The sequence below is a fragment of a genome, unplaced genomic scaffold (assembly GCF_019419815.1).
Source record: "Pyrus x bretschneideri cultivar Hongxiangsu unplaced genomic scaffold, Pyrus_bretschneideri_v1 Contig2, whole genome shotgun sequence".
Lineage (NCBI taxonomy): Eukaryota > Viridiplantae > Streptophyta > Magnoliopsida > Rosales > Rosaceae > Pyrus > Pyrus x bretschneideri.
The window spans coordinates 2,422,705-2,448,770 of record NW_025999501.1 but is presented as its reverse complement, the minus strand read 5'-3'; the positions used below and the strand labels follow the sequence as shown (position 1 = coordinate 2,448,770).

The 26,066-nt window shown below is 36.0% G+C and overlaps 1 protein-coding gene, 1 non-coding gene and 1 pseudogene across 2 annotated transcripts; 1 reads left to right on the top strand and 2 right to left on the bottom strand.

The window, feature by feature from the left end:
* LOC103929882 lies at positions 1-3,404 on the top strand (annotated as a pseudogene).
* Positions 3,405-3,484: 80 nt separating this feature from the next.
* LOC103941324 lies at positions 3,485-7,536 on the bottom strand. The gene is made up of 3 exons (XR_007258034.1): positions 7,011-7,536; positions 4,454-5,203; positions 3,485-4,355 (listed from the first exon to the last, which is right to left on the bottom strand). It is a non-coding gene; the product is annotated as an uncharacterized LOC103941324 (transcript).
* Positions 7,537-24,582: 17,046 nt separating this feature from the next.
* On the bottom strand, positions 24,583-25,698 carry LOC103929897. The gene is made up of 2 exons (XM_048583014.1): positions 25,473-25,698; positions 24,583-25,091 (listed from the first exon to the last, which is right to left on the bottom strand). The coding sequence occupies exons 1-2, from the start codon at positions 25,696-25,698 to the stop codon at positions 24,583-24,585; spliced, it is 735 nt and encodes a 244-aa protein (XP_048438971.1).
* Between the last annotated feature and the right edge of the window lie 368 nt (positions 25,699-26,066).

The following is a 26,066-nucleotide window of genomic DNA, read 5'->3' as shown; positions in this document are numbered from 1 at the left end:
ATGGAACGACTCTTAGACTACCACTGTGTTGACCTAAACAATTGGGCCATGGTTGTGAGCTTCCTTTTCACTGGCGATCCAGCTATGTGGTTCAAATGGTACGGTCGAGTTTGGTATATGGGCCTTATTTACTAAATGCATTTTGCAATGTTTTGGGCCAGACAACCAATTAAACTCAACACTTCTTTTTCTTATGTCTCTCAAAAATGCTCTCTCGAGGCCTACTTTAATGAATTCATTCGTTTATCTTGTCGAGCACAAGGTTGGAACGATGAGTAATTGCTAGGGGTATTCCTTGGTAGGCTAAAACTGGAGCTCTAGGATGATATTTTGCCCAAGGTCTTCGTTTCTTGGCCCGTGCCTTTGAACCTGCACGCATATATGACAATAAACAACTAAGTCGTAGTGTTTTTCGCCCTTACCCTCCTTACCCATTTCGTACACATGTTGCATCATCGCACCCCGCTTTTGTCCCACCTTCTAAACCGGTTCTCTCCTCGTCAGCTAGACCACTTGTGCACCTCTCTACGGCAGAGATCCGTGAACGTCGTTCCCATGGCCAATATTCTATATTTTCTTGAGAAGTACTTTTAGGCCAGACTTGTGCAACCCCAATATGTTATTATTGGATGCTGCAACTGTCTCCGAAGTAGCCACCAACCCAAATCCTAACGATATTCCGCCGGTGCCTGATGAGCCTCTGGTGGACGATATTGTCCCAATCACTTTCAACGACCTTGCCTCTCCTAAACGCACGCGAGGTTGTGTTATGTGCCTTGTTGGTTACATTGGCGACCTGCCTATTTAAGTCTTTGTGGATTCCGGCGTAGACCTTAATTTTCTCAACCCCTCGGTTGCAACTTGACTCGGCCGCCACATATGCGCCTACTATCTGTCATGAGTTGCGATTTGGTTCTTGGAGCAGAATGGTTAGAAACCTTGGGTTTCATTGGCTTGCACTTAAAGAACAAGGTGATGGAATTCCAAATAGATGGCCATAAATATTGCTTGGTTGGACTCCATTCATCTGATTCTCCAACCATCTTAACTTCGATATTTTCCACCTTTTTTGTTGGATATTAGTTCCTTGCTAGCATCTATATTGAGTGCTAGTTCAATTCCTGATATTGTCCACCTACTATTCAGCCACTTGAATCCCTTATGGACAACAATTCTGATCTTTTTACCACTTCAACATTCCTTCCTCCAAAATGGGCAATCAACCGTAGAATTACCTTGTTGTCAGACACTCAACCGATGAATGTTCAGCCTTATTGTTGCACCCATGTTTAGAAGACAAAAATCGAAAGACAGGTTGCCGAAGTAGAGTTAGACGTGAGTCCTTTCAGCTTATCCTCAGAATAACATCTGATGTTTACTATATTGATCTTTTACGGCTTGATTTGGTACATATGTTCCGAGATCATGTATCTTCTTTGACTCTTATTATGTGAACGAGATTCTTTCTGTTCTCATAGACCCGCTGAGGTCAACTTTTTTACCTTATCCTCTGTGGCATAGATGGAGCATGAACCCAGTTGAATTGATTGCATCTACCGCATTACGATTTTCAAAGCCTTACCAATAGTACTTGCTGATACCTCATGAATATGTTGAACTTGATCTGCATCTCTATTTAACGTATAGGTGACTTTTTGTTGCATCAGGACTCCGTTGTTATCGCATCTCTATGAGAGGGGCTGGCGTCAAAGCTTTACTGGATTGATTGGTCTTCCTGGCCCGGAGAAAGAGGTAAGATGATCACTCATCAGTTCTTTTATTCCACATTTTCTCATCTCAAGGGCTTATCAAATGTCTTTTCTAAATTTCAAAGTACAGTATTTGATAGGTTGCGTTGTAACTCATACAATCCTTAGAAAGTAGGGAGGTGTGTCAGCGAACAATATTTCTTATAATATTGGAGTTTGGACGTTTCATGGGAACCATATTATTCCATTTTGCTTGCGTTACGTATGAATTATGAAGTGAAAACCAGTTTTCTAGAAAAGTATTTTATATGGGGCCTAAGATGAATTATGAAGTGAAAACCAGTTTTCTAGAAAAGTATTTTATATGGGGCCTAAGTAGAATAAAATTTTTACTTAAAATGTGAAGCTCCACCTCCTATGACCGTCAATTAAATTTTTTTTTTTTTTTTTTTTCCGAAAAAAAAGAAGGGGAGAAAAAGTCCTCTTCTGATCACGGCATTAAAAAATAGATAGATAATTTATGTTGCTGCCAAATATGCAATATGGTTGTTTGAAATACTAAAAACAGTCATATTTTACCTGTGTATTTGATTTGTCTTGCTAAGGAGGTTGTTGAGTTGTTAACCACGGCATAGTTTTAACTGCAGTTTGAGTGGACTAAAAATTTCTTGAAGCCTGTCTTGGGTGGTGGAAATATCATTGATGCAAGTTGTGGGAGTGGGTTGTTTTCTCTTGTTGTTGCTTTGGACTACTCATAGAACATGTTGAAGGAATGCTATGGATTCATTCAGCAGGAGGAGAACTTCCCCAAAAGAGTACAGAACCTTGATGTTTTCATGCAAATTTAGATGATAAAAGCTGCTAAAAGTTTCAAATCGTATTTGGTGCTATCTCCTTATGGATCTTTCCGAAGTTTTGTTATCAATCGTAAAATACCTGATTACGTTTGTTTTTTTTGTTAGGAACATAATTCTGGTCAAAGCTGATATATCTAGGCTTCCTTTTGCTACAAGTTCTGTTGATGCTGTGCATGCTGGTGCCGCCCTACATTGTTGGCCTTCACCATCAGCAGCTGTAAGTACTTAATTATATATGGTGTTAGAGCTAACTGCTCTGCTTGTTCTAGCTACCTGTAAGGGGTACTAAATCTTATCGTAACAGACAGTGGTGTAAGTATTTACATGTCCTTGATAATAATTAATTTGTCTACAACAAGTTAATGTACATTTTCCATTTCTCGGTTTTTAGTTTTTAACTAGTATTTTCTCTGGATAATTGTGGTTTTGAAGGTTGCTGAAATTAGTCGAGTCCTGCGACCTGGTGGGGTGTTCGTTGCATCTACTTACATACTGGACGGGCGTTTTTCGCACATCCCATTTCTAAGGAACATAACACAGGTACATCTTTCGTACTCCAAACTTTCATTGCTGCAGTTCTGGGATTCTGCTGAATGTGCCCCATGTAGCCGATGATTTGGTATTATAATTTCTATTTCATCTCACCGGTTTTCGATTCGATTTTACCCTCTTTTTTTTTTTTTTTTTTGTTTGGTAGGTAACAAAGTAAATATCGGGCAGCCAAGTCTTCACATCAGAAAGTGAATTCGAAGATCTCTGCCAAGCATGTGGGCTAGTTGGTTTTACAAAAGTGAGGTATGGGCTTTTTGTGATGATCTCTGCCACAAAACCCACTTAATTAATTATTCTTGTGCCACAAGCAATCTCCTATGTAAAGAAACATTAATATGTCATGATGTTAGGAATGAAACCAAAATATATCATCAAAATTTGGATAATATGATTCACTATAAATGATTGTGTTTCATCTCATTATCGATTTGTTACATCTCGTACGCAAAATTGACGGTCGTACGACCGTTTTATCCAAATGTTTCTCTCGAGAAAGCATGTGGTTACAATGGCAAGAAAACCAGCAAAGAAAGCGAGAACTCTTCTGTTGGCAAGCTCAAGCAGTTGGTTTGTATGGAAGTTGCCTTTCTCTAGCTCGTTTTCTGGCAGGAGGTCAAAACAGGACGGATAAAATTCTTACGTACATGTATGGTATTTGGATGTGCTTGAATAGAGCTGGAATGTTCAGTGAAATTCTGGTAAGATTACAGCGGGCTCAAATTGGCAAACGTTAACTGGCGGTATAGCAGTGTCTGTTCATCATCATCGGTGTCAGCATCAAGAGTGTCCTCACCTTCATACTCTACTTCAATGACAGTTCTATCATTCACATACAGCTCTTCTGATTCAGGAAACCGAGCACGTGAATATTCTCCTCCGGTAGGCGAATCTTCTAATTCTATTTGTTGCATCTCTGATTCTATTAAAACTTCCATCCGTGCACGCTCCCTGTCTCTTGGGTAGGTGCAATATAGGAATGAGTAAATGACACAACAGAGAGCCATTGGAATTCCTATTGCTGTATATAGTGCTTTTGCCAATGACAAAGCGTTCCCCCTATCCGTGGCAATCTCTTCAGATGCACTGGACCCTTGAGGAACTGGTTTATAACCATAAACGCGTTGAGCCAATATCCCAACTACTGGAGGAGTGAACGATGAAAGTATGGACTCGAAAGATCTGTCCAAAGCATATATTTGTTCGGGATCTCTCAGGAACTATCTCTGCAAAAATCGGACTACATAGACCATGCCATCCGTTAGTGTTTTTGCTTTACTTTCCATAAAAACGCAAGGAAATTAAAGACAGACAGAACTACGAAGTTTTAAGGCTTACTTGTTTGTAGCTGGAGCATTCCATGAAATTAAGAATCCCATGATGAACAAGATGAAACCATGGATGACAAGCGTAGATGGATCCGCAGGTAATGCAAGCAGAAGAATTGCTGCAAGAGGGATGGCAGATGTGGAGCTTATCTGTGCTAATATAATCCTTCCTGCATTTGGAAGACGCATGGAAAGGATATCTCCCATTTTACCTCCAAAGAAGCCACCAAGGCAACTTCCAATCACAAACAAGGCGATGAGGAAAGCGGATTTCCCATGAGAGAAGCCAGTAAGTTCCAACCACATGGGCGCAAATGACAATGCTGACCAAGGAAATGAACCAGTAACACCCTGCGCCACAACGATCTGAAAGGAAGGAATTTTAATAACCGACATAGCTTCTAGGGCTAGTTCCTTCACGTGTGACCACAAGGAACTACTAGAATTCTGGCTGCTATCTTTTGTTTCACAATCTGGAAAATGTGGGTCAGTGGCGTACAGACGGACTAAAACACCGACTACAACACTAATAACCAACAAGGTGAAAGGAAATTCTCCACCCAGGGATTCCCACGACTGTTATTGGAGCTATCAATATAGAACAAAGGCCACCAATTATCGAACCAACATTGCCCGTTAGTTGAAGCCATCTGAAAGCCATACCTCGGTTGTTGTCATCAGTTGAGTCAGCTACAAGGGACTGGATAGACGGAGTAACTAGAGCAAGGCCAATCCCATTCAAAGCTCTGGATATAGCCACCTCATCAATAAAAGCTGAATGACTTCAAAGTGAATAAAACAAGCTGGAATCAAGCTAAACATAATGATACTTCTCTCCTTTTGGTTTGATAACTTTAGTTATCAGTTATAACCCCCTTTTGAATCAATTATAAAACAAACACTTCACCTTTTTATTTTATGCTCGATTTCTCATGCACGATCTTTTTGGTTCTTTACTGATTTGATAAGTAACGTATTAGAGACGTGATACAAGTGAAACTGTCAAACTCTGTTATGCATGACAGTAAGGAAGTAAAAGTTTAGGTATCATTTTAACGAAAAAAGAAGTTAAAGGAAGCGGAAAACATCCGTTTTTTGGCCAGTTTGGGATTGCCGTGCCTTTTGAATAAATTGCTTTTGCTGTGCTTTAAGAATAATCAATTGCAAAATAAAGGCAATTGAGCGTTCGATAAACTGTATTTTTAAAAGTGCTATAAGTATGAAAAGCAGTGTAAAAGCATTGTCTAGAAGGATAAAAAATGTCATTGTTTAAAATAAAGGAGCCTATTATAGGAATTAAAAGGGGAACTGTTATTAGCACTCCAAAAATCTCATTCTAAACTCCTCACAAGTGCATTTTACTTTCCAATTATAGAACGATTGGAGTGCAAAATGAATATTTGGAGTGCCAATAACAATTCCCACTAAATATATTCTAAATGCTCAACTCCGCTTTTTATTAAAGCAGCTTTTAAAATCAACCTAAAGACTACTTTTAAAAGCTGCTATCTGGAGGCCATTGCTTTTAAAATAAGCAGTATATTTTATTTTTACAAACATTTTTTTACTGCTTAACTTTAAAGTGAAACATTGTTTGGTGAAAAAAATGCAATACCAAACTGGGCCTTAATCTTTCAAAAACTTTACTTTTTTTTTGAGAAGACTTTCAGAAACTTTACAGATGAATCCACTTTTATCATGTCCAGAGTCTAGTATATCCAAATCTGAACCCAAGAATTCAGCTTCCACCAAATTTCAAGCTCCTCGTGTTCTCAACTTATATGTTCATTTTTATAAGGCTTTCACTGTTTCACAAGAAACAATTTTTGATTCCACATCTATATATTTGAGTTACTCAGAGAACACAAGCATTGCATCTGAGTTCAACTACTGAAACCATCCCTATATACTCAGAGAACACATGCATTGCATCCGAGTTCAACTATTAAAACCATAATTTCCGTGAAGACTGCAATCACCAAATCTAACTATCTCTGCTAGAACAGTCATATGTGTCCGTTACGTGAAATTTATTCACCACAACTACTCAGTTTTTCTCAAACAAGATTTTATAAAACCTACTTGCATAGCTAATGCAGACCGTTCATTCAGCTAGAAATCAAAGCAACAAGAAAACGCGATACTTCAATTTCTTTTCTTCGACTCCCTTAAGCTTTTCGAGCAGTTCTTCATTCATGACTAGCATAAAAAGATACTAGAAGTTGACACAAAACATCCCCAAATCTTTTCTCCAGGTTAGGTTATTCGATCAGACTAGAATTTCAAACATTTACCTACTCTCCAGACTATTTTCAAAATTCGAAAAGAAAAATCCACTAGTAGTCTATTACTATAGATAGCAATCTAAGTAGAATCTTCAACAATCAAATCAAACCACCATTTCTGGCAAACCAAATTGACAACTTCACAAATTGAAATCACAATCAGCAAATACAACCTATTAATGCCACTAACTTTCTGTTTGGCAACCGAGAAAATTTCAGAAACGAAACAAAACCCTAGACGACGAATACCAAATAGAACCAACTCAATCAAAATTTAATTACCTCGGTGAAAGTGGAGGAAAAAGCGACGAGAAAAGTAGCGGTGGCCCAGAGAAAGGCGCCGAGGGCGATGACGTGGGCCCGGTTGTGGCGCACGGCCAGGTACGCCGCAATTGGGTAGCAAGCGGACTGCACAATGGACCGGAAGAGAGTGAGAGACCCCAGCCCGGTCGGGTCGGTGTGGAGAGCGGCGCCGACCTCCTTGTACACGCCGGGGAGCAACGACTCGTCGGCTCGCTCCATGATCCCGGCCAAGTTGACCAGCACCAGAGTCAAAGCCTCCGCCTTCATTTTCCGATTTAGTCTTTTGGATTTTTGGGTAATTTAATTTTCTGGGATTCGGAAATAAATTCGCAGAGATTCAGAGAGTAATTGTGAGAATTGAAATTGGAGTTTTGCATTTCGGAGTTTAGCGAGAAGTGGGGAAGACTGACCGACGAGTCTACGGCGTGACTTCGGGGGAAGAGGGTGAGTGACACGTGGCAGGTTTAAGGTGGCATTGGGATTTTGCCAGCTGGCAAACGCCGTGTCTGCCGCTCTTTGGCGGGCTTCAGCTGTGAAATTTGTACCCTTTTGAATTTGGGATATGCGATTATGCGTTTCTTATTTCTCGTTTTGTTTAGACTTCATTTTTTGCCCTTTTACAATTGTTTTAACACGACTGAAAATGTTTTTAATGATAATATTTTTTAAATCAATTCTTAATAAAAAAAAGTAGATTTTGAAAAAATATTTAAAATATTTCCTACAAAAAGCACATATTTCTTCTAGAAAATATTTAAAATGTTTTTGAATCTCAAAATCAATTTCATTAAAAACACTTTCAGTAATTTTAAAAATACTTTCAAACGAGCTTTTTGTAATCTTAAATTTTCTGGACATTGTGTGTAGGCCAATTAGGTTAGAATGGGCTTTGGTTTTAAGAAAATGGATCATCTCCAAATCTCTTCCATCAAATTCATCCAATCATCTAATCCGAACCTTTAAAATTTGATTAAACGGCTAAAGTTATTATAACTTTTTCCTTGTTTGTAGCCGTTAGATCAAATTTCAAGAGTCCGGATTGATTGATTATGTGGATTTAACGGAGGGATCCGGAGATGATTCCTTTCTTGATTTTAATAGATGGGTGACAATTCTTTGGGTTTCCCGACCAATAAAAAGGGCACAAAATGATGCTTTTTTTTATTTTATTTTTATAATTATTATTTTAATTATTTTTTTATTTTTATCCTACAACGATGTTGATTGCTATAATGTATACTTTCTGGACCACTTCAAGACAGATCGATCTTAAGATTATTATTAAGGGATTTATAACATGTATAATGACCAATTGTACCTATATAAACGCTACTAATATTCCAAACTATGAAATACATTTACAAATCCTTCGGATCTTTCATCCACGTGAGGTTTAACATGCATACTCACTCTCAACCTTGATCTTGAATCACACTAATCGCACACTAATTGCACATGCCTGCAACCCCAACCTTGATCTTGAAGGCATTAACAGTTATTGTTCGGGTTAGATCTATCCCTCGCACAACTTTTCTGGATCTTGCATGTCAGGCAAGGTTTGCTACTTGGTGTATTGCAATATGAGTTTGTTATTAGTTTGAATGGTGCCTTTGTTAGGCCTTGAGGCTCACAATCAAAACTAATATGGGTCTGAGCGTGCCACCGTTATCTTTGTATAACAGATTGTTCTTTCTTGGTTATTAAATGGATTGATTATCTGCACCACAAGTTATTTAGACTTATTGGTTCGATTGGATTGCTTACAGATGAGTTAAGTTTGTATAAAGTTATTTTTCTTGCCTTGTAAACAAGGACTTTTACTCATAATATCATATGCCCAATTAAAAGGAGTTCAGGGCCCTTCATATTATTTCTTTGGTTACGGTTAACACTAAATAAACAAGGTTAATTATTTTAACAAGATTAATCATAGATGAAACTTTGAACGAAAAGCAGTCTAAAATGATGTAAGATACAATGAAAGATGCATAAAACAACATATCTACTTTATGTAAGTACAAACAAAAAAGACTCGGGCAAGATTATGACCTTGTCAGGCAAGGTTCGTCTTCTTACAACCACTTCTTTTTGTGTTTTACAAGGATTGTAATCTTTGGAGAATGAAATATAAATCGGGTTTACTAGAGAGATTCGATACTACAACATAGGGGAAAGGTAGCAGAGCTTCTAAAACTTGACAAAAGATGGCTTTCTATGGTGGACTTGTGACTAAAAGGATAAATTTTGGACAAACTAAAGCTTTTTGGTTTCTTGCTTGCTGGAGTGCAAAGTTGGATGTCTTTTGATTGATTGGTTGAGTGTCTTTCTTCCTTGTGTCCTTTACTGCTTTTATAGACTCTCTAGCCCGACTGTCTAAGCCTCCCCTTTTGGTGATGGCCTTAGAGTATGGTGAGTCACCGTTTATTTACCTATCCATGCCCTTGAAAAATATTTTTTGTGAGGGGGTGAGCTGCCCTTTGAGTGTCACTTCTCATATAAGCTTGTTGCCTATTCCTTGGCAAAAATGATTTTTAATTTATTCTTAGGTTGTCGACTTGTCTGAGCCCAATCCTTCTTCTACTTTTTGCAGTTCTTGGGCCTCCAATCACACTAAGCCCAACATTAAACATCCACTCCAACGGTTATAAAAGTAGAACCTTGTATTAATTCTTTATTAGCAAACAAGAGGGCATCTTACATGCTAAAAGAGAAGGGGGGGGGGGGGCAGAGAAGTGAACTAAATGGCCAACAACTTACCTCCATGACCAAACGATATCAGAGTATTCTCGCTACACGCTCATACAGAGTTATTTTTTCTCTTCTTTTCCACATTTGTGCATGCATAAAAACATTTTCACTTCAAAAACACTTCGTATGTGTTCTACATGCATTGGTTTATATGTCCAAAATTTCTTATATTCAGGCAGTGATAAAATTAATTTTCATATTTTCATGAGATTGACAAACTATTTGAGAAAAGATAGTAAATACAAATTATATTGCAGAAAGATTCCACACAGTAATTGCACCTTTGCATTATAAGACACTACTCTTGTTAATTCCAAGAGATACAGACACAATTACGAAATTAATTTGAGATCTCCTTCTACATTGCTTTGGCATTTAACGTTTTTTATTGCACTGCTTTCATCCTTTTTTATTGCACACACAAATGCAACCACGGTAGAGCAAACAAAATCACACAAAATGAAAAAATAATATAATAATCACAATTTCAGAATTATTAGGTCAAGTATGTTGGAACTTGTGTTTTATGTGGGACTTGGAGTCCCACATCGCCCAAACCTTTAGTGAATATCACCTTTATAAACGAGTGAACTCATTTATAGTTTGAAATGAATTGGGCCAAACCCATGGGCCTTGGGCCTTAGACTTGGAGGGTTTGGGTGTATATATTAAATGTCAAAGATGGGCCTTGGGCCCGGATGGACGAAAAACACAAGTTACGTTTTTTATTTTTTTGGATTCAGTTTTTTCGAAAAGGATAAAACTGATTGAACAGTTACGTTCAGTTACATTCGGTTTTTTTTTTTTTAAAAACTGATAAGCATGAACGGTTGTATTTGTTCAAATTATGCCATTATATATATGGCAATAAAATCAGAAACTGTATCATCAATTTCATTTTCCTTCCTCCATATTTCACAGAGAAACGCTCAATCAATTCGCTAAGAATCCAAGTTCGTGTGCAAGAACTTGGATTAGATAGTTGTATCCTGCAAGATAGACGTCCATTTGAACTACTGCACTGGTGTAGGGGCGTATTTCTGTCTTAGGAGATTGCTACTGCAAGCTTTTATCTTCCTAACTAAGTCAGTTTTTGTGTTTATTAATTCAATTTTATTAATTGTTATATTGTAAGATATAATATATATATATATAGTATTGTATCCTTGTGAAATTTCTATTCGAAATAAACTGTGCAATTGTTGTATAATATATACTTAACATTTGATTGGTTCTAACAAAGTAACTATACACTTTTATGCATTCTTTATATAATCGTTTTAACAAACAATTAACTCAGCCGTACTGCATCGTGATGAACAAAAGAATGAGAAAAGAAATGAATGCTGTAATAAATATCCCGTTGAAATTAATAGCCAGTTTTGTTGATATTTTGACGAAAAGCAAATAATGTGACAGAGAAGGTACCAATTTTTGACGAGCAAATTGGACAAGGGGTCCCAGATGCAGTCAATACATTGTTTTTCACAATAATAAAACATTTCATAGGAACAACTAGTAATGTCACCTCCAGGATCCATGATCAACTCAGCAATCTGAGATGTCCAACTGGGACCCAGAGATAAGATAAACTGTAAATGGAAAGACTGAAATATGAACCTGACTTGCAGATTACAAAGATGCTAATGCAATTACCACTCACTTGGCTCTGATACCAAATGGGGACGGAAGCTTACCATCTATTGACGATTATAAGAATGAGGACAGCAATCAAGACTATAGTCATTATCATGTATGGGAGTGCAAATATCATGCCAATAATGATATATGCAAAGGAAGAATTGAACAAATGATTGATCAGTATTTACCTTGACTTGAGATACTTAATGAATTGACTGGGAGATAAACATAAATGCCAATTAAAATCAGTGGTGATGAAAATATTTTTCATAATGAGAATAATGAATTAAAATTAATGATGCAGATAGATGTTTAAAATACTTTTATTGATTTGGAAACCAACTTACAATTTCGTCTACTGACGATTGATAAGAAAACAGATGGTGCTTGCAGGCATCCTTGATTGAAAATTAAATACAAGTGTTTGATATTTGATATTGGGATAGAGCTAAATCACTTATGTTCTGAGGAATCCGTAGAAGTTCTAGCTCTTGGCGACTAAAGTCCGTTTGCTCTAAGAATGAACTCCTCTTTTATCTTACTGAGAGGAATGATTGAGGTTGGGATGTTTGAGTCTAGGATTCTCGCTTGCATGTGCTGCTAGCTGTTAAAGGCTGGCAAATGATGAAACTTTCACTGTGGATTCACGCATTCTGATTTCGAATTGATGGATGAATAGTAAAAAATGATTTTACTATTCATGAATAGTGTCTTGTCTGTTGCTACTGTTGATGAATAGTTCCTTGTTGGAATGATTGCTGCTATTGCTGATCACATGGCTGGAACTGTACGATTTACATGGGTAAAACCCTTCAAATGATTACAAATTATTACATTTTGAAAATTCAATTTTAAATGTCAAATGATCTTGAGAGTCTTGATAATCTGCTTGATCTGCCTACTTGGCGGGAACTTTAGATGAAGCATCAGATGAGTTTGAATCAGATTCTTCTTCTTTGAGCAGCAAGGTTGCTTCTGCCATTAGCTTATCTGCCATTTCTTGGAGCTGTGAGGATTTCTCTATCTTCTTTGAACTTGTTTTTTTGGATGATTTGGAGGACTTTGATTTGCTCTTGAGGGAGGATGAAGGACTAATGTCCGATAAAGATTGAGTGTTTTCTAGGATTTCTGGGGTCAAATGGTGGACAAATTCGACTGCCAAAAAATTATCAGTTTGGTCTCATCGGAATTTCCAGTTGTTCCTATTCCTATGGTCTCTCCACCAATCCATTTATGAATTTTTCTTTCCAAAATGGTTGGCTACTGTCTTCTTTGAGCATGACTCTAGACATGAACACATCTTTCTACCATCTAAAGTCGCTATATATATATATATCCAAAGAGAATATCAAACTGAGGTTAGCAAAAGAATGAGTAAAGAAAATGGATAAATAGGAAAGATGTGAGTCGCTATAAAAATAACCTTTAGTAAACTCTGATACTTTTGTAATATTTGAAGAGAGTGCACACATTTATTACATTGCTTCATATTCTGTGGGTAGTAAAGAAAGAAAATACGAACACTCATAATTAACCATATGGATGTTTTGGCAAAAATAAAGACATGAAGATACTAAAAAGTGATGAAATTGAGGTTCCACCATAAAACCAATTGGCAATACGAGGAGTAGCCCAAGATCATATAAGCACATAACAAACCTTGTCCCTCACCGATGTGGGACAACTGTCAACACGCCCCCGCACATGTGGTGGATTTTCAAGCCTACACGTGGAGAACAGCTGGGTGATGTGGAGCGCGTGTGGCCGTTTGGTTGCACATGAGGACAACCTGCTCTGATACCATAATGAAATTGAGGTTCCACCATAAAACCAATTGGTAATATGAGGAGTAACCCAAGATCATATAAGCACATAGCAAACCTTATTCCTCACCGATGTGGGACAACTGTCAACAAAAAGAAAGACATGAGATACTAACAAAAAAGTATCTTTGAGGCTTTGACCCTAAACCCTAAACATAAGAATGAACAACCCACAACTTCTGCCGAATGTGGGTGCATGATTTCAGCGTTGTTTGTGATTCATGTGTTCTACAGAATAAGTGCAGATGCTTAGAAAAACAAATGAAAAGGAAAACAAAATAGAATTGGAATTAAATAAATTCAAAAAATTAGGTAAAATAACTAAAGGGTAAAAACCGAAAACAACGGCATCAAACTCCAAAAACTTGAATAATATAAAGAAAACTTGAGCGCGTGCGGAGAGGCTGGTGCAAAATAAACGAAGGCGCAAACCCATCTTGCATCCTATTCAAAACATCAAAGTCCAATCTAAATCACCATGGACCTTGATCTTCCAATTTAAAATCGTTATATTTCTTGTGCATCTAAAATAAACAAAAAATGTACATAAGCAGAAAGAAACTGATGATATTTTCAACATTATATCAAACACAATGTTTGGAGAGATTATACGCAATGAAATTGGAAAAGATTAAACTACCTTGCAATTTCAAGGCTTTTTTTTTTTTTTGGTAGAGACGAATTAGGCGAGATTAGCTATTCGTTAACAGTCGTGTGCGAGGCATCAATCCTCTCTCGAAGGAGGAAGGATTGTTTCACCCAAAAACACCCCATGGCCCCATTCCCTCTCTACTAGATTTTATTAATAATATGAAGAAAAAAGGAAAAGTAATACAAGCGGGGGGAACTAGGCCAATACTTGCTAAAATAATTTTTGAAGCCAAACCTTAACAAGAAGTATAAAACTACTTGAAACAAGAAAACCCAATTACCAAAAAACAATTTCAAACTCATCCTAGCAAAATCGAAAATATAGGCGGATAGAAAGATTATGATGATACACGTTAGTAGCACAAGGAGGACAAGAATCCCACCAATAAACCCCAGGATGACCCAGTCCAAAATTTGCCTAACAGTTAGCCACCTGATTCCCTTTGCAAAAAATATGTGTAACTCTTATGCATATAGAACAGAGCAACGCTCGACAATTTAACCAACGAACCCTCAAATACCAGGGAACACGATTATGAGAAGCAGAAATGAAAAGAACAGCTAAGGATGAATCACACTCAATCCAAAGGAACGTCAACCCTTCTCCTAAACTAAGTTTACTGCATGAATTACAGCATGCAATTCAACTTCAAAAGAGGTAACCACCCTAAAGAAGTAGCAAAACACCCTAAGCATGAACCAAAATGATCACGAAAGATACCGTCAGTACCAGCCAATTCTAGTGATCGGCGAGCTGCACCATCGGTATTCACCTTGACCCAATGTAGAGAAGGTGGTTTCCATATAACTTTAATAACATGAGGTGACTTGGCAAAATGACCAAACAAACTAATAACGCAAAGAATGCAAAGTTCTTCCATATAATTTTTCATGTTTCCCTTGCTAAGCGAATCAATTTCAAGGAGTTGACAATTAATTGAGCAAACAATAGCAGTAATGGATGGTTGAATATCGTCAAATCGAAGCTTATTACATGTTGTCCAAAGACAATATAAACAAACTCCAATTAAGCCCCATCATAGAAGTTGAATCTGAGAGTCATAGCCCTAGCGAATAGGATAAGTGAAGAAGGTCATCACATCATCCCAAACCAATTTAAACATTAAGACCAAACTTGACGTGAGAAGGAACATTCAAAAAACAAATGTCTCGGAGTTTCCACATGTGAGCAACAAAGGGAACACATACACTAGTAAAAAAAAAACCCTTGCGCGACAAAACATTAAACTTCATCACGCAAAATCTTGCGCGACGAAAAACACATCGTCTTGCAAAGTGACGAAATTTTGTGAGATGAAAAAAACATCGTCTTGCAAAGCCACTTTGCGCGACAAAATTCTAAGCTTCGTTGCGCAAAGTCTTGCGCGACGAAAAATATATCGTCACGCAAAGTCACTTTATGCGACGAAAATTTAAACTTCGTCGCTCAAAGTCTTTACAAAAATAAATAAAATAATTTTTTTAAATCTTTGTGCAACGTAATTCAAATATTTCATCGCCTAAACCAATTTATTTTCGTTTTTTTTTTATTTTGTACGCATAACACTTAAGAAATTGAACGGTATATATATTTATTAAGTAGCTTTAAATTTATTACTGTAGTTTGGATCAGGTTTTTGTTAGAAAAATATATTATTGTAGTTCGGATCTAATTTTTGTTAGAAAAATATATTTTAAATTGACAATCGAGTTAGTTCATTGTATTCATATAGGGTCAATGAGTGTTTCTATAAAAAATCATCAAAATGGGAGTTGAAATAACTGTTAAATCGTGATTTTTCGTTTATATCTGTCGAAAAGTTTTGTCCCGTTACTTGATCTCTGAATGTTTGTTTTTTGTGATTTTTGGTGTATATGATCTCGAAGTATATACAAACAAGTTTGATGGTTGCATCATTGAAACTAGTTTTGTAGAATGCGTATCCCATCAAAACAATAGATTCACTAATACTTAGAGTTTATTTATATTTTCTTTAAGTATAACATAAGATTTTGTGGTATCCACTAGTGTAAATATTTTAAATTGAAGATCATATTTAGTCATTGTATTCATATAGGGTCAAGGAGTGTAGTTGTAAAAAATCATCAAAACCGGAGTTAAAATAACCGTTAAATTGTGATTTTTCGTTTATAACCATCGAAAAGTTTTGTCTCGTTACTTGATCTCTGAATGTTTGTTTTTTGTGTTTTTTAGTGTATATGATCTCAAAGCATATACAAATAAGTTTGACGGTTGGATCGTTGAAACTAGTTTCGCAAAATGCATATCCCATCAAAACAATAGATGCATTAACACTTAAAAGTTTATTTATATTTTCATTAAGTATAACATAAAATTTTGTGGTATCCACTAGTGTAAATATTTTAAATTGAATATCAATTTAGTCATTGTATTCATATAGGGTCAAGAAGTGTAGTTGTAAAAAATCATCAAAATCGGAGTTAAAATAACTGTTAAATCGTGATTTTTTGTTTATAACCGTTAAAAAGTTTTGTCCCGTTACTTGATCTCTGAATGTTTGTTTTTTGCGATTTTTGGTGTATGCGATCTTGAAATATATACAAACAAGTTTGACGGTTGGATCGTTGAAACCAGTTTCGTAGAATGCGTATCCCATCAAAACAATAGATTCACTAACACTCATAGTTTATTTATACTTTCATTAAGTATAACATAAGATTTTGTGGTATCCACTAGTGTAAATATTTTAAATTGAAGGTCGAATTCAGTCATTGTAGTCATATAGGATTAAGGAGTGTAGCTGTAAAAAATATCAAAATCGAAATTAAAATAATCGTTAAATCGTGATTTTTCGTTTATAACCATCAAAAAGTTTTGTCCCGTGACTTGATCTATGATATTTGTTTTTTGTAATTTTTGGCGTATATGATCTCGAAGTATATACAAACAAGTTTGGTGGTTGGATCGTTGAATGGTGTGTGTGTATATATATATCTTAAGTAGCTTTAAATTTATTTATTTTATAGTATAACACTTAAGAAATTGAACGGTATATATATTTATTAAGTAGCTTTAAATTTATTATTGTAGTGCAGATCCGGTTTTTGTTAGAAAAATATATTATTGTGGGTTTTATGTAAAAAAAAAAATGGAATTTGAAGGGAGTAAAGTCACATTTTCAGTAAATTTTATTATTTTCTTTTTCATTATTTATAAAGATTATTTTTATAAATTTTGCGCGACGAACCAATAATTCGTTGCACAAAATCCTTAAATTTGGATGGGAGCCAAAAATGGGATACAGGATTTTTTTTTAAATTTTTTTTAAGACTTTGCGTGACCAAACTCTAAAAATTTGGGCGGCCACCAAAAATGGGACACTGGAAATTTTGTTTTAAAATTTTATTCAAGTGGTTGCGCAAAACTTTGCGCGACCAACACTTCGTCGCACAAAACTCTAAAAATTTGGGCGGGCACCCAAAATGGGCTGCGGGAATTTTTAAATTGTTTTTTTGTGGTCGCCCAAAACTTTGCGCGACCAATTTTTCGTTGCTTAAAACTTTGCGCTACCAATACTTCGTCGCGCAAAACTCTGCGCGACCAACACTTCGTCGCACAAAACTCTAAAAATTTGGGTGAGCAAAAAAAAGGGAAGCGGGAATATTTTTTTAAATTTTTTTTAAGACTTTGTGCAACCAATATTTCGTCACATAAACTCGTATCCTTCGTCGCACAAAGTGATGCGATTTTTAAAACCAAAATAACTCCACAATTTTCTCAATGTCTTTCTCTACTTTTACCTCTCCTTTCTCTTTCCCTATCTCCAAATCCGACCCTCTCTCTCACACTCACTCCTCTCACTTAATCTCTTTTCTCTCTCTTCACTATCTCTCACTCTCACTCACTCTCTCATCTCTCTCTCACTATCTCCTCTAATTCTCTCACACTCCCTCCTCCCTCTCATTCTCACCCACTCTCAATCTTGCCAAAAGGTATATTCTCCCCAAATTTTAATTTTTTTCATTAGTATATGTTTTTGGAGTTAGTTTTGAGTTTGGTGCGGGGATTGGGGTCGAGTATAGGATGAGGAGTGGAGTTTGGAGTCGGATTTGGGGTATACCAATTTTAGGGGAGATTATGCCAATTTTTTGTTATTTGACTATATATATATATTTTGTAGGGAATCGTCAAGACTTTGACAGCTAAAGTTGAGGATTAGGACGTTATCGAAACATATCCCCCACCACTACCACCACAATAGACTTGTATTAGAATTTTATTATTGTACTTTGCTAATTTATATGTACATTTTGAATATATTATATATATTGGATAATTTGATCACTATTTTTCACATGTAATTTTATTTTGAATATGTCAATTTAAATTAAAGTAATTAAAAAAATAAAATCATACAATTAAATTAAATTAAAAAAGTAAAAATTCGAAAAATCTTGCACTACCAAATATTTTGTTGCATAAACAATTAATATAAGAGAAATAATAAAACAAAACGTCAAAAACCTTGCGTGACAAAATATTTCGTCACGCAAAATATTAAATTAATTTATTTTAATTAAAAAAATTTAAAAACAAAAATTTAAAATTTAAAATATTTCGTTGCGCAAAGTAGCTCTGCGTGACAAAGATTAATTTTTGTATCGTCACAAGCTTTACGAGACGAAGCATGTGCGACCAAAATTTCGTCGTGCAAGGTTTTGTGCGACAAAATTGTACTTTGCGTAACAAACTTATTTCGTTGCGCAAAGTGTTTTTTATTGTAGTGATTGACGGAAGAGCAAAGCCTCTATCCTGTAATAAAGAATCTGTAACAATTTTCCCATGCATGAATTTCTATAGAAAAAGAAAATTTCTAGGACGAAAACAAGAATTCCAAACCCAACAGTCCCAATAACCACCAAGGGTTGCTTGCTTCGTTTAATATCATAGGCACAAGAAAGCTTGAGACGCCATCAGAAGAATCAATCCTTCAGTAGTCTTGGGCAAACAAATAGAATAAATTTGATCCCAAATGAGATGTAAACTATCATGAAGAGAGGCAGGACAAATCCAATTCCCATCAATAATAAAGTTGGAGACCCGTGCATTCAAAATTTTACCTAAGGCCTTCAATTAAGGATTTATCCAACAAATTGGCATGCCAAAAAGAAACTTTTTTTACCTGAACCAATAATCCCACCTGAATTATGTTGTAATTCAGAAAAAAAGGACGAAGACCAGGCCATATAGGAGAAATCTTATACGAGGAGGAGGGCAAACCATGATTATCGCAAAACCGACCACGAAAAAATGAAGAAGCCAAAGTAGAGGTGACCAAGATGTCCCATAATTTTTTTAGAAGAAAAGCTTGATTCAAAGAAGCGAAATTCTGTATGCCGAGACCACCCTCATTTATATAGTGGAGCACAACACCGCTTCCTTGAAGCCGTCAAAAAACCACGAGAATCTGCACGACCTGTCCAGATAAAATTATGACCCCAATTTCTGACTTGCACCAACACAGTAGAAGGCCATCGGTAAACCGAAAAACTGTGAGAAAGCATCTAATAACAACCGATTTAATTAAAGCAACACTTCCAGCCATAGATAACGAACATTTTTTCCATTGAGACATCCGTTGACGCACTCTATCATCCAATGATTGAAAATAAACCCTCTTCGGACGACCACGAAAAAGAGGAATTTTGCAAGAAACTATGGATCAGAGGAATTTTGGCGTGAAAAAAAAATATTGGAAGAGATGTTATAGGATGCGGAAGGAGGTAGCGATGAAGACAATCCTATAACCCTATATTTGCACTATGGATAATAGTTTATTTTAATACGGGACATTTACGGCAATTATTTTGATATGTGTACGATAGTTGATAGATATGTATTTGTGCATAGAAATAGAAAGAAAAATAGAAGAAAAGTATCACTTAACAGAACCGAAGGAAGCTAGTGTTTAGTAGAACATATATATGAGAAAAGACTTGGTTCTGTTAATGAATAAATCTCATCTATCGGCTGGTTTGTGAAGTCCCACCAGTGTAGTGCCCATGAGTGCAGGAGTTTCTTCCTTTTTATTTCATCTATCAAGAAAAAATCATATTAATATAGTGTTCAACAGAAATACAAGCTTAGTCAAAATTTGTAAGCATACCATGCAAAGGAAACATTTCTTTGACAATCCTCTCTGATTTCATCTTCTTAAGTAAATACTCCCCGACTTCCCAACTGAAATTTTTAATCATCAAACCTTAAAGTTACGCTTGACCGGCTCTTGTTAATATGTAAATTTACAGTTCAAACCTAGTCAACGGCACACATTTAAGGATAAATATTTGCACACAGAAATAAAGTCATATTGGACTTATTCAAAGGGTTTCAGTTGCATTTACATCAACTTGTACAGCATTTTCACAAAAAAAAAAAAAAAAAAAAGAGAAAAGAAAAAAAGGTGAAACATCAGCGGCCAATTGATGGATGTAATTGTAGAAATATCAGAGAGACGGGCCATACAGCCCAATTCCAACAACACCGATATTGTCTCCAACATGGTAATTACCACCTGCACAATCCGTCAGGTGTGGGGTTATATCACAAAAGGCCTTGGTATTAGTTAGAGTGGGGTTAAGATATTTAAACTATTACTTTTCTTTTTGTATGAGCGATGTGGGATTCAACACGCCCCCTCACGTGGGACCCAATTAGTGGGTCACACGTGGGAGATCCACACATCGGCAACCACGTGGAGTCAAGGGGACTCACCCTACACGCAAGGCCAAGGGACCCACCATCATTACACGGGGTCAAGGGGACCCACCCATCACATGGCAGTACAGTACGGGCCCGCTCCCTGGCTCTGATACCAAGTACAAATATCAGAGAGACGGGTCATACGACCTACTTCCAACAACACCGATATTGTCCCCAACTTGGTAATTACCACTTGCACAATCCGTCAGGTGTGGGGTTTTATCACAAAAGGCCTCATTAGGGTTCTTTAGATATAGGCCCTTAAAACTCCCATTTTCCAAATAAAAATCCACCTAAATTTAAACATTCAAATAAAACCCAAATTTCAAATAACCTACCATGTAGACAAATATATGACCAACTATTACAATACATTTACAACTTATGCCACAAAATCCTAATTTACTCATCCTAATTATGATGACCAATTAAATCCATATGGATATTTTGCCTTTCTTGTATCATAAATATTAGCAACGTATGTAAATTAGTTTACCAAATGAAAAAAAACAAAAAAAGACATATCTTGTACCGAAAAAATAATATTGTTTGAATCATGTAATTACCTAGATACAAATATTATACTAATTTACCTACATTTAAATTAATTTACCTACTTATAAAATATTATACTAATTTACCTACATTTAAATTAATTTACCTACTTATTAATATTATACTAATTTACCTACATTTAAATTAATTTACCTATTCCAAAAAAAAAATAGTGATATTAGATAATGTTCGAATGTTGTGGGTTTGTGCTTGTAGGCAATTAAATAAACTTTTAATCTAATGCACATAAATCATGTAGGTAAATTAGACCCTTTAAATTTTGGTTTGATGGAATAGGTAAATTAGACTATTTTGTAGGTAAAAATTGTGTGGAACATATAGTTTTTGTTTTGTGTATTAGGGATTGGAGTATTAGCCGAAGTTGTTTTATGTTTCTTGTTGTGTTGGTAGGTAAATTAAGTTATATATTTAATGCACAAAATTATGAAATTAGTATTATTATTTTTCAATTGGCACGTTATAACAATTTGAAAGTTATACATTGAATATACAATGAATGGCATGAATTATTTTGTAAAATATATAAAATTAATTAAATGGATATAACAAGTAACTGATCCAAAAACCCCATCCAAATATTAATAGGGGTAGTTTAGGCATTCGGAAAATACACAATCTGAAAAGTCAAACTTAATTAAAGAATCTGTTTAGTTGGAGGCTAGTCAATGGGCTTTATTCAAGTAAACAAAAGGGGATGAGTTTTAGTAGAAGAGAATATAGTTTCAAGGGGTAATATCAAATTTTCAGTAAATAAAAGTCATCACTGTGGGGTTGCCCTGCTCAGATGGACGTACAACTGAAATCCCAAAAACCTGAAAACAACACGGACTCTTGAAAAATAAAATTCATGATTCAGATATTTCTAAAATTTGAAACCAAGCTTAGTATAGATTAGTCAAACAGGTCCCCGATTACTGCGTCCAAATTGGCAATCTCAATCAGACTTTCTAATTGCATGCAGTTGTTCTATTAATCAAATGTAATTGCATTGTTGCACATGAAGCTTTGTTTTACAATGACAAACCTCTACGTTTGCTTTAAAATTAGGAAAAGAAAGAAGAAAAATTAACAATTAACAAATTCAAGAATGTTACCAAGGAATGCCAAGCATAAAGAAAAAAACCAAATGAAAATAATATCACATATTAACAATTGAAGAGTTGATTCTCATAAAAGAGCAATAGGCCAAACAATGTAATGCAAATTAAAAAAATTGGAAAGAAAAAAACAAAAAGAGGATCCATTTTTTAAAAAATATACCGAAAGATTAAGGGTCAAAAATGAGGGAAACTACCTGCACAATTCACCCATTCGTACGATGGCTCACCCATTTGTTTTAGGTGGATCCATTTTCTTTTCGATAAAACGGTGGTGAAGTGACATTATAGAAAAGATGGCTATAGATAAAATAAGGCAAAAGAATGAAAAGATTGTTAACGAAGCCCATGAGAGGCTCAAGGTAAGCATATGCAAGTTTGATGGCATAAGAAACTTGAACATCATATTTGATGTAATAAGCATGGCACTTAACCATACAACTATATTTTGTAAAGTCCTAGTGAATGACAATGAGTGTTTGATATTGCTTGGATAGCATATAACTTATTTCACAAGTTATCTGATATACGAGTAATATGGTTGATCTCTACGTCATAAGGATTATGGAGTCTTATATGTTGAATCCCACATCGGTCATACAAAAAGAAAAGTAATAGTTTAAATATCCTAACCTCATTCTAACTAATGCTGAGGCCTTTTGTGATAAAACCCCACACCTGACGGATTGTGCAGGTGGTAATTACCAAGTTGGGGACAATATCGGTGTTGTTGGAAGTGGGCCGTATGGCCCATCTCTTTGATATTTCTACATGGTATCAGAGCCAGGAAGCGGGCCCGTACTGTACTGCCACGTGATGAGTGGGTCCCCTTGACCCCGCGCGATAATGGTGTGTCCCTTGGCCCCGCATGTAGGGTGAGTCCCCTTGGCTCCATGTGGTTGTCGATGTGTGGATCTCCCACGTGTGACCCACTAATTGGGTCCCACGTGAGGGGGCGTGTTGAATCCCACATCGGTCGTACAAAAAGAAAAGTAATAGTTTAAATATTTTAACCCCAAGCGAGCCCGTACTGTACTGCCACGTGATGAGTGGGTCCCCTTGACCCCGCGCGATAATGGTGTGTCCCTTGGCCCCGCATGTAGGGTGAGTCCCCTTGGCTCCATGTGGTTGTCGATGTGTGGATCTCCCACGTGTGACCCACTAATTGGGTCCCACGTGAGGGGGCGTGTTGAATCCCACATCGGTCGTACAAAAAGAAAAGTAATAGTTTAAATATTCTAACCCCACTCTAACTAATACCGAGGCATTTTGTGATAAAAACCCACACCTCCACACCTAATGGATTGTGCAAGTGGTAATTACCAAGTTGGGGACAATATCGGTGTTGTTGGAAGTGGGAGTAGAATATTGGCTTGCAACACAAACATGGCATCGAACATAGGTAGGTGACCACAGGATCAGTTTCTAATATACTTGTAAGAGGTAATAGTTGTATCGTAACCCTAGTACATAGTTGTCATGGTTCTGGCTCTTAATCTTTAATCAACTGTTTACATGTGGTATAGTACTAAAATCTTACACTATTGAATATATTACTAAATATTGAACATTCCGCTGCATACCTTTCCAGTATAGAATATTAAGATGTTAATTCCTTATCAACATATATATATATATATGTATATGTATATGTATATGTTTTATATATAGAATGATATGTTTTCTCAAGTTTTCACTGGAAGAGATTCTCTAACAATGACAGAGATGCAGTGGTGGATCCAGGATTTTAAACTTGGGGGGGTCCCAATAATAAAGGTCAAAAAATTTATAAATAAAAATAACATTGAAAAGTTAAATATAATACATTTCATTCAAAAATCATGTGCAAAAATATTACAAGCTATAAAATCCTAATTCAAACGTCCATGACGAGGTTTCATAGTCTGAAAATGTTCCATGATAAATTAATTACCAATACATGGAAAAACATATTTCTCAATGTAAACAACTAAGCTGTCACTTAACCATTGATCTCCCATTTTGTTGCGAAGTGGACCCTTAATGATATTCATAGCGGAAAATGCCTTCTCCAATGAAGCAGTTGCAACTGGTAAAACCAAAGCCAACTGAACAAGCAAATATACATATGCAAATGTTTGATGCAACCCTTTCTCCACCATTTTCTTAGCAAGCTCATTAATTCCCCGCAATTTAGAAAAATCATTATTAGAACGCACAAAATGAATGTGAATATCAAGGTGATCTTGAAATGTCGATCTATCTCGATCTGTGAAATCTTTAGGATACATCTAAGCAAGGCGAACAAGCTTCTCTTTATCAAAAACTACAAATGAATCATTCGGACTCAAACATGCCAAGAAAATAAGCAATTCAGTATTACCTTCAGCGAAGGGATCATCTATTTCTGTAAGTTGGAAATCAATGCCCTCAAAAAAGAGCTCCACTTTGTAATGATGAATATTGGTCTTTCTTGGAGCCTTACGCAATGACTTCCCTTGAATGACATATAAATCATCCATATTAGGCACCTCAATTTCATGTTCAACACAAAAAGATGATACTTTATCAACCAAAAGATCAAAATTTTCATCATTCCTCATGCAACGTAGTTGTTCTTTACATGTCTTGACTAAAGCCATTGCATTCACAATCTCTTGATCTTTTTTTTGCAATGCTTGTGACAAATCGTTTCCAACTCCTAATATGGATTTCATCAAAAAGAGAAGGAACACAAAATCAAAAGATTGTAAATCTTTTAATAACCATTTTGCTTCACCAGCACTATCATTGTAGCAATCTTCAACAATCATGTCAAGCACATCCACCACAGATGAGAACATTGTAATCAAACAAATCAAAGCATCATAATGTGAATTCCACCGTGTATCCCAGCACGTTTGAGACTAGTTCTTGATTTAACCTTTGCCCCGTTTCAAGACAATCATTTTCAATAACTTTCATCAGATTTTCTTGTTGTTTCTCTTTAAGTGCATCACGACGCTTACTTGAGCATCCAACAACATTCACCAAACTATTTGTCATTGTGAAAAAAAGCGGCAACATCGGAGTTTTTCTTTGCTACGGCAACAAGAGCTAATTGTAGTTGATGAGCAAAACAATGAACATAGAATGCACAACTTTTTTTCATCCAATTTTTATTTAAGGCCATTGAACTCACCTCTCATATTACTCGCACCATCATAACCTTGACCTTGTAGGTTGGAGTAGCTCAAATCATGTAGTTTCAAGAACTCATCAATGGACTCTTTTAGTTTACTTAAAGTTGTTTCGGTAACATGTTGGACTCCCATGAACCTTTCAATTACTTGACCCTTGTTGTCCATATAATGCAAAATCACCGCCATTTGCTCATTTGTTGAAATATCACGTGATTCATCTACCATTATAGAAAAGAATTTACTCTCTTTCACTTCTTTCATAATAGCCTTAATAGTTTCGAAGGCACATGAATTGACAATATCTTTTTGAATTGAAGGAGCTATTAGCTTGAGATTTCCTGGAGCATTTTCCAACACAACTTCCTTTATTTTCTCATCATGATCCGCAAGGAATTGCAAGAGCTCTAAATAATTTCCCCTATTATTCAAAGTGTCACTTTCATTGTGGCCACGAAAAGGAAGGCATTGTCGCAACAAGAACTTAGTGCAATCTATTGATGCATTCAAGCAAAGACGATATTTCATACACTCTTCTTCTGACTGTTTGATCACAACTACTTCAATATGTGTCTTTTGGTTCATTAGATAACTAG

What these genes read in the sequence shown, in the direction of transcription:
- LOC103929897 (XM_048583014.1), bottom strand. Translation starts at nt 25,698, where the DNA reads ATGGTAGATGAATCACGTGATATTTCAACAAATGAGCAAATGGCGGTG. An exon ending in TGGTGCGAGTAATATGAGAG is followed by an intron (nt 25,092 to 25,472) that starts GTGAGTTCAATG and finishes TGATTGTTGAAG; the next exon opens with ATTGCTACAATGATAGTGCT.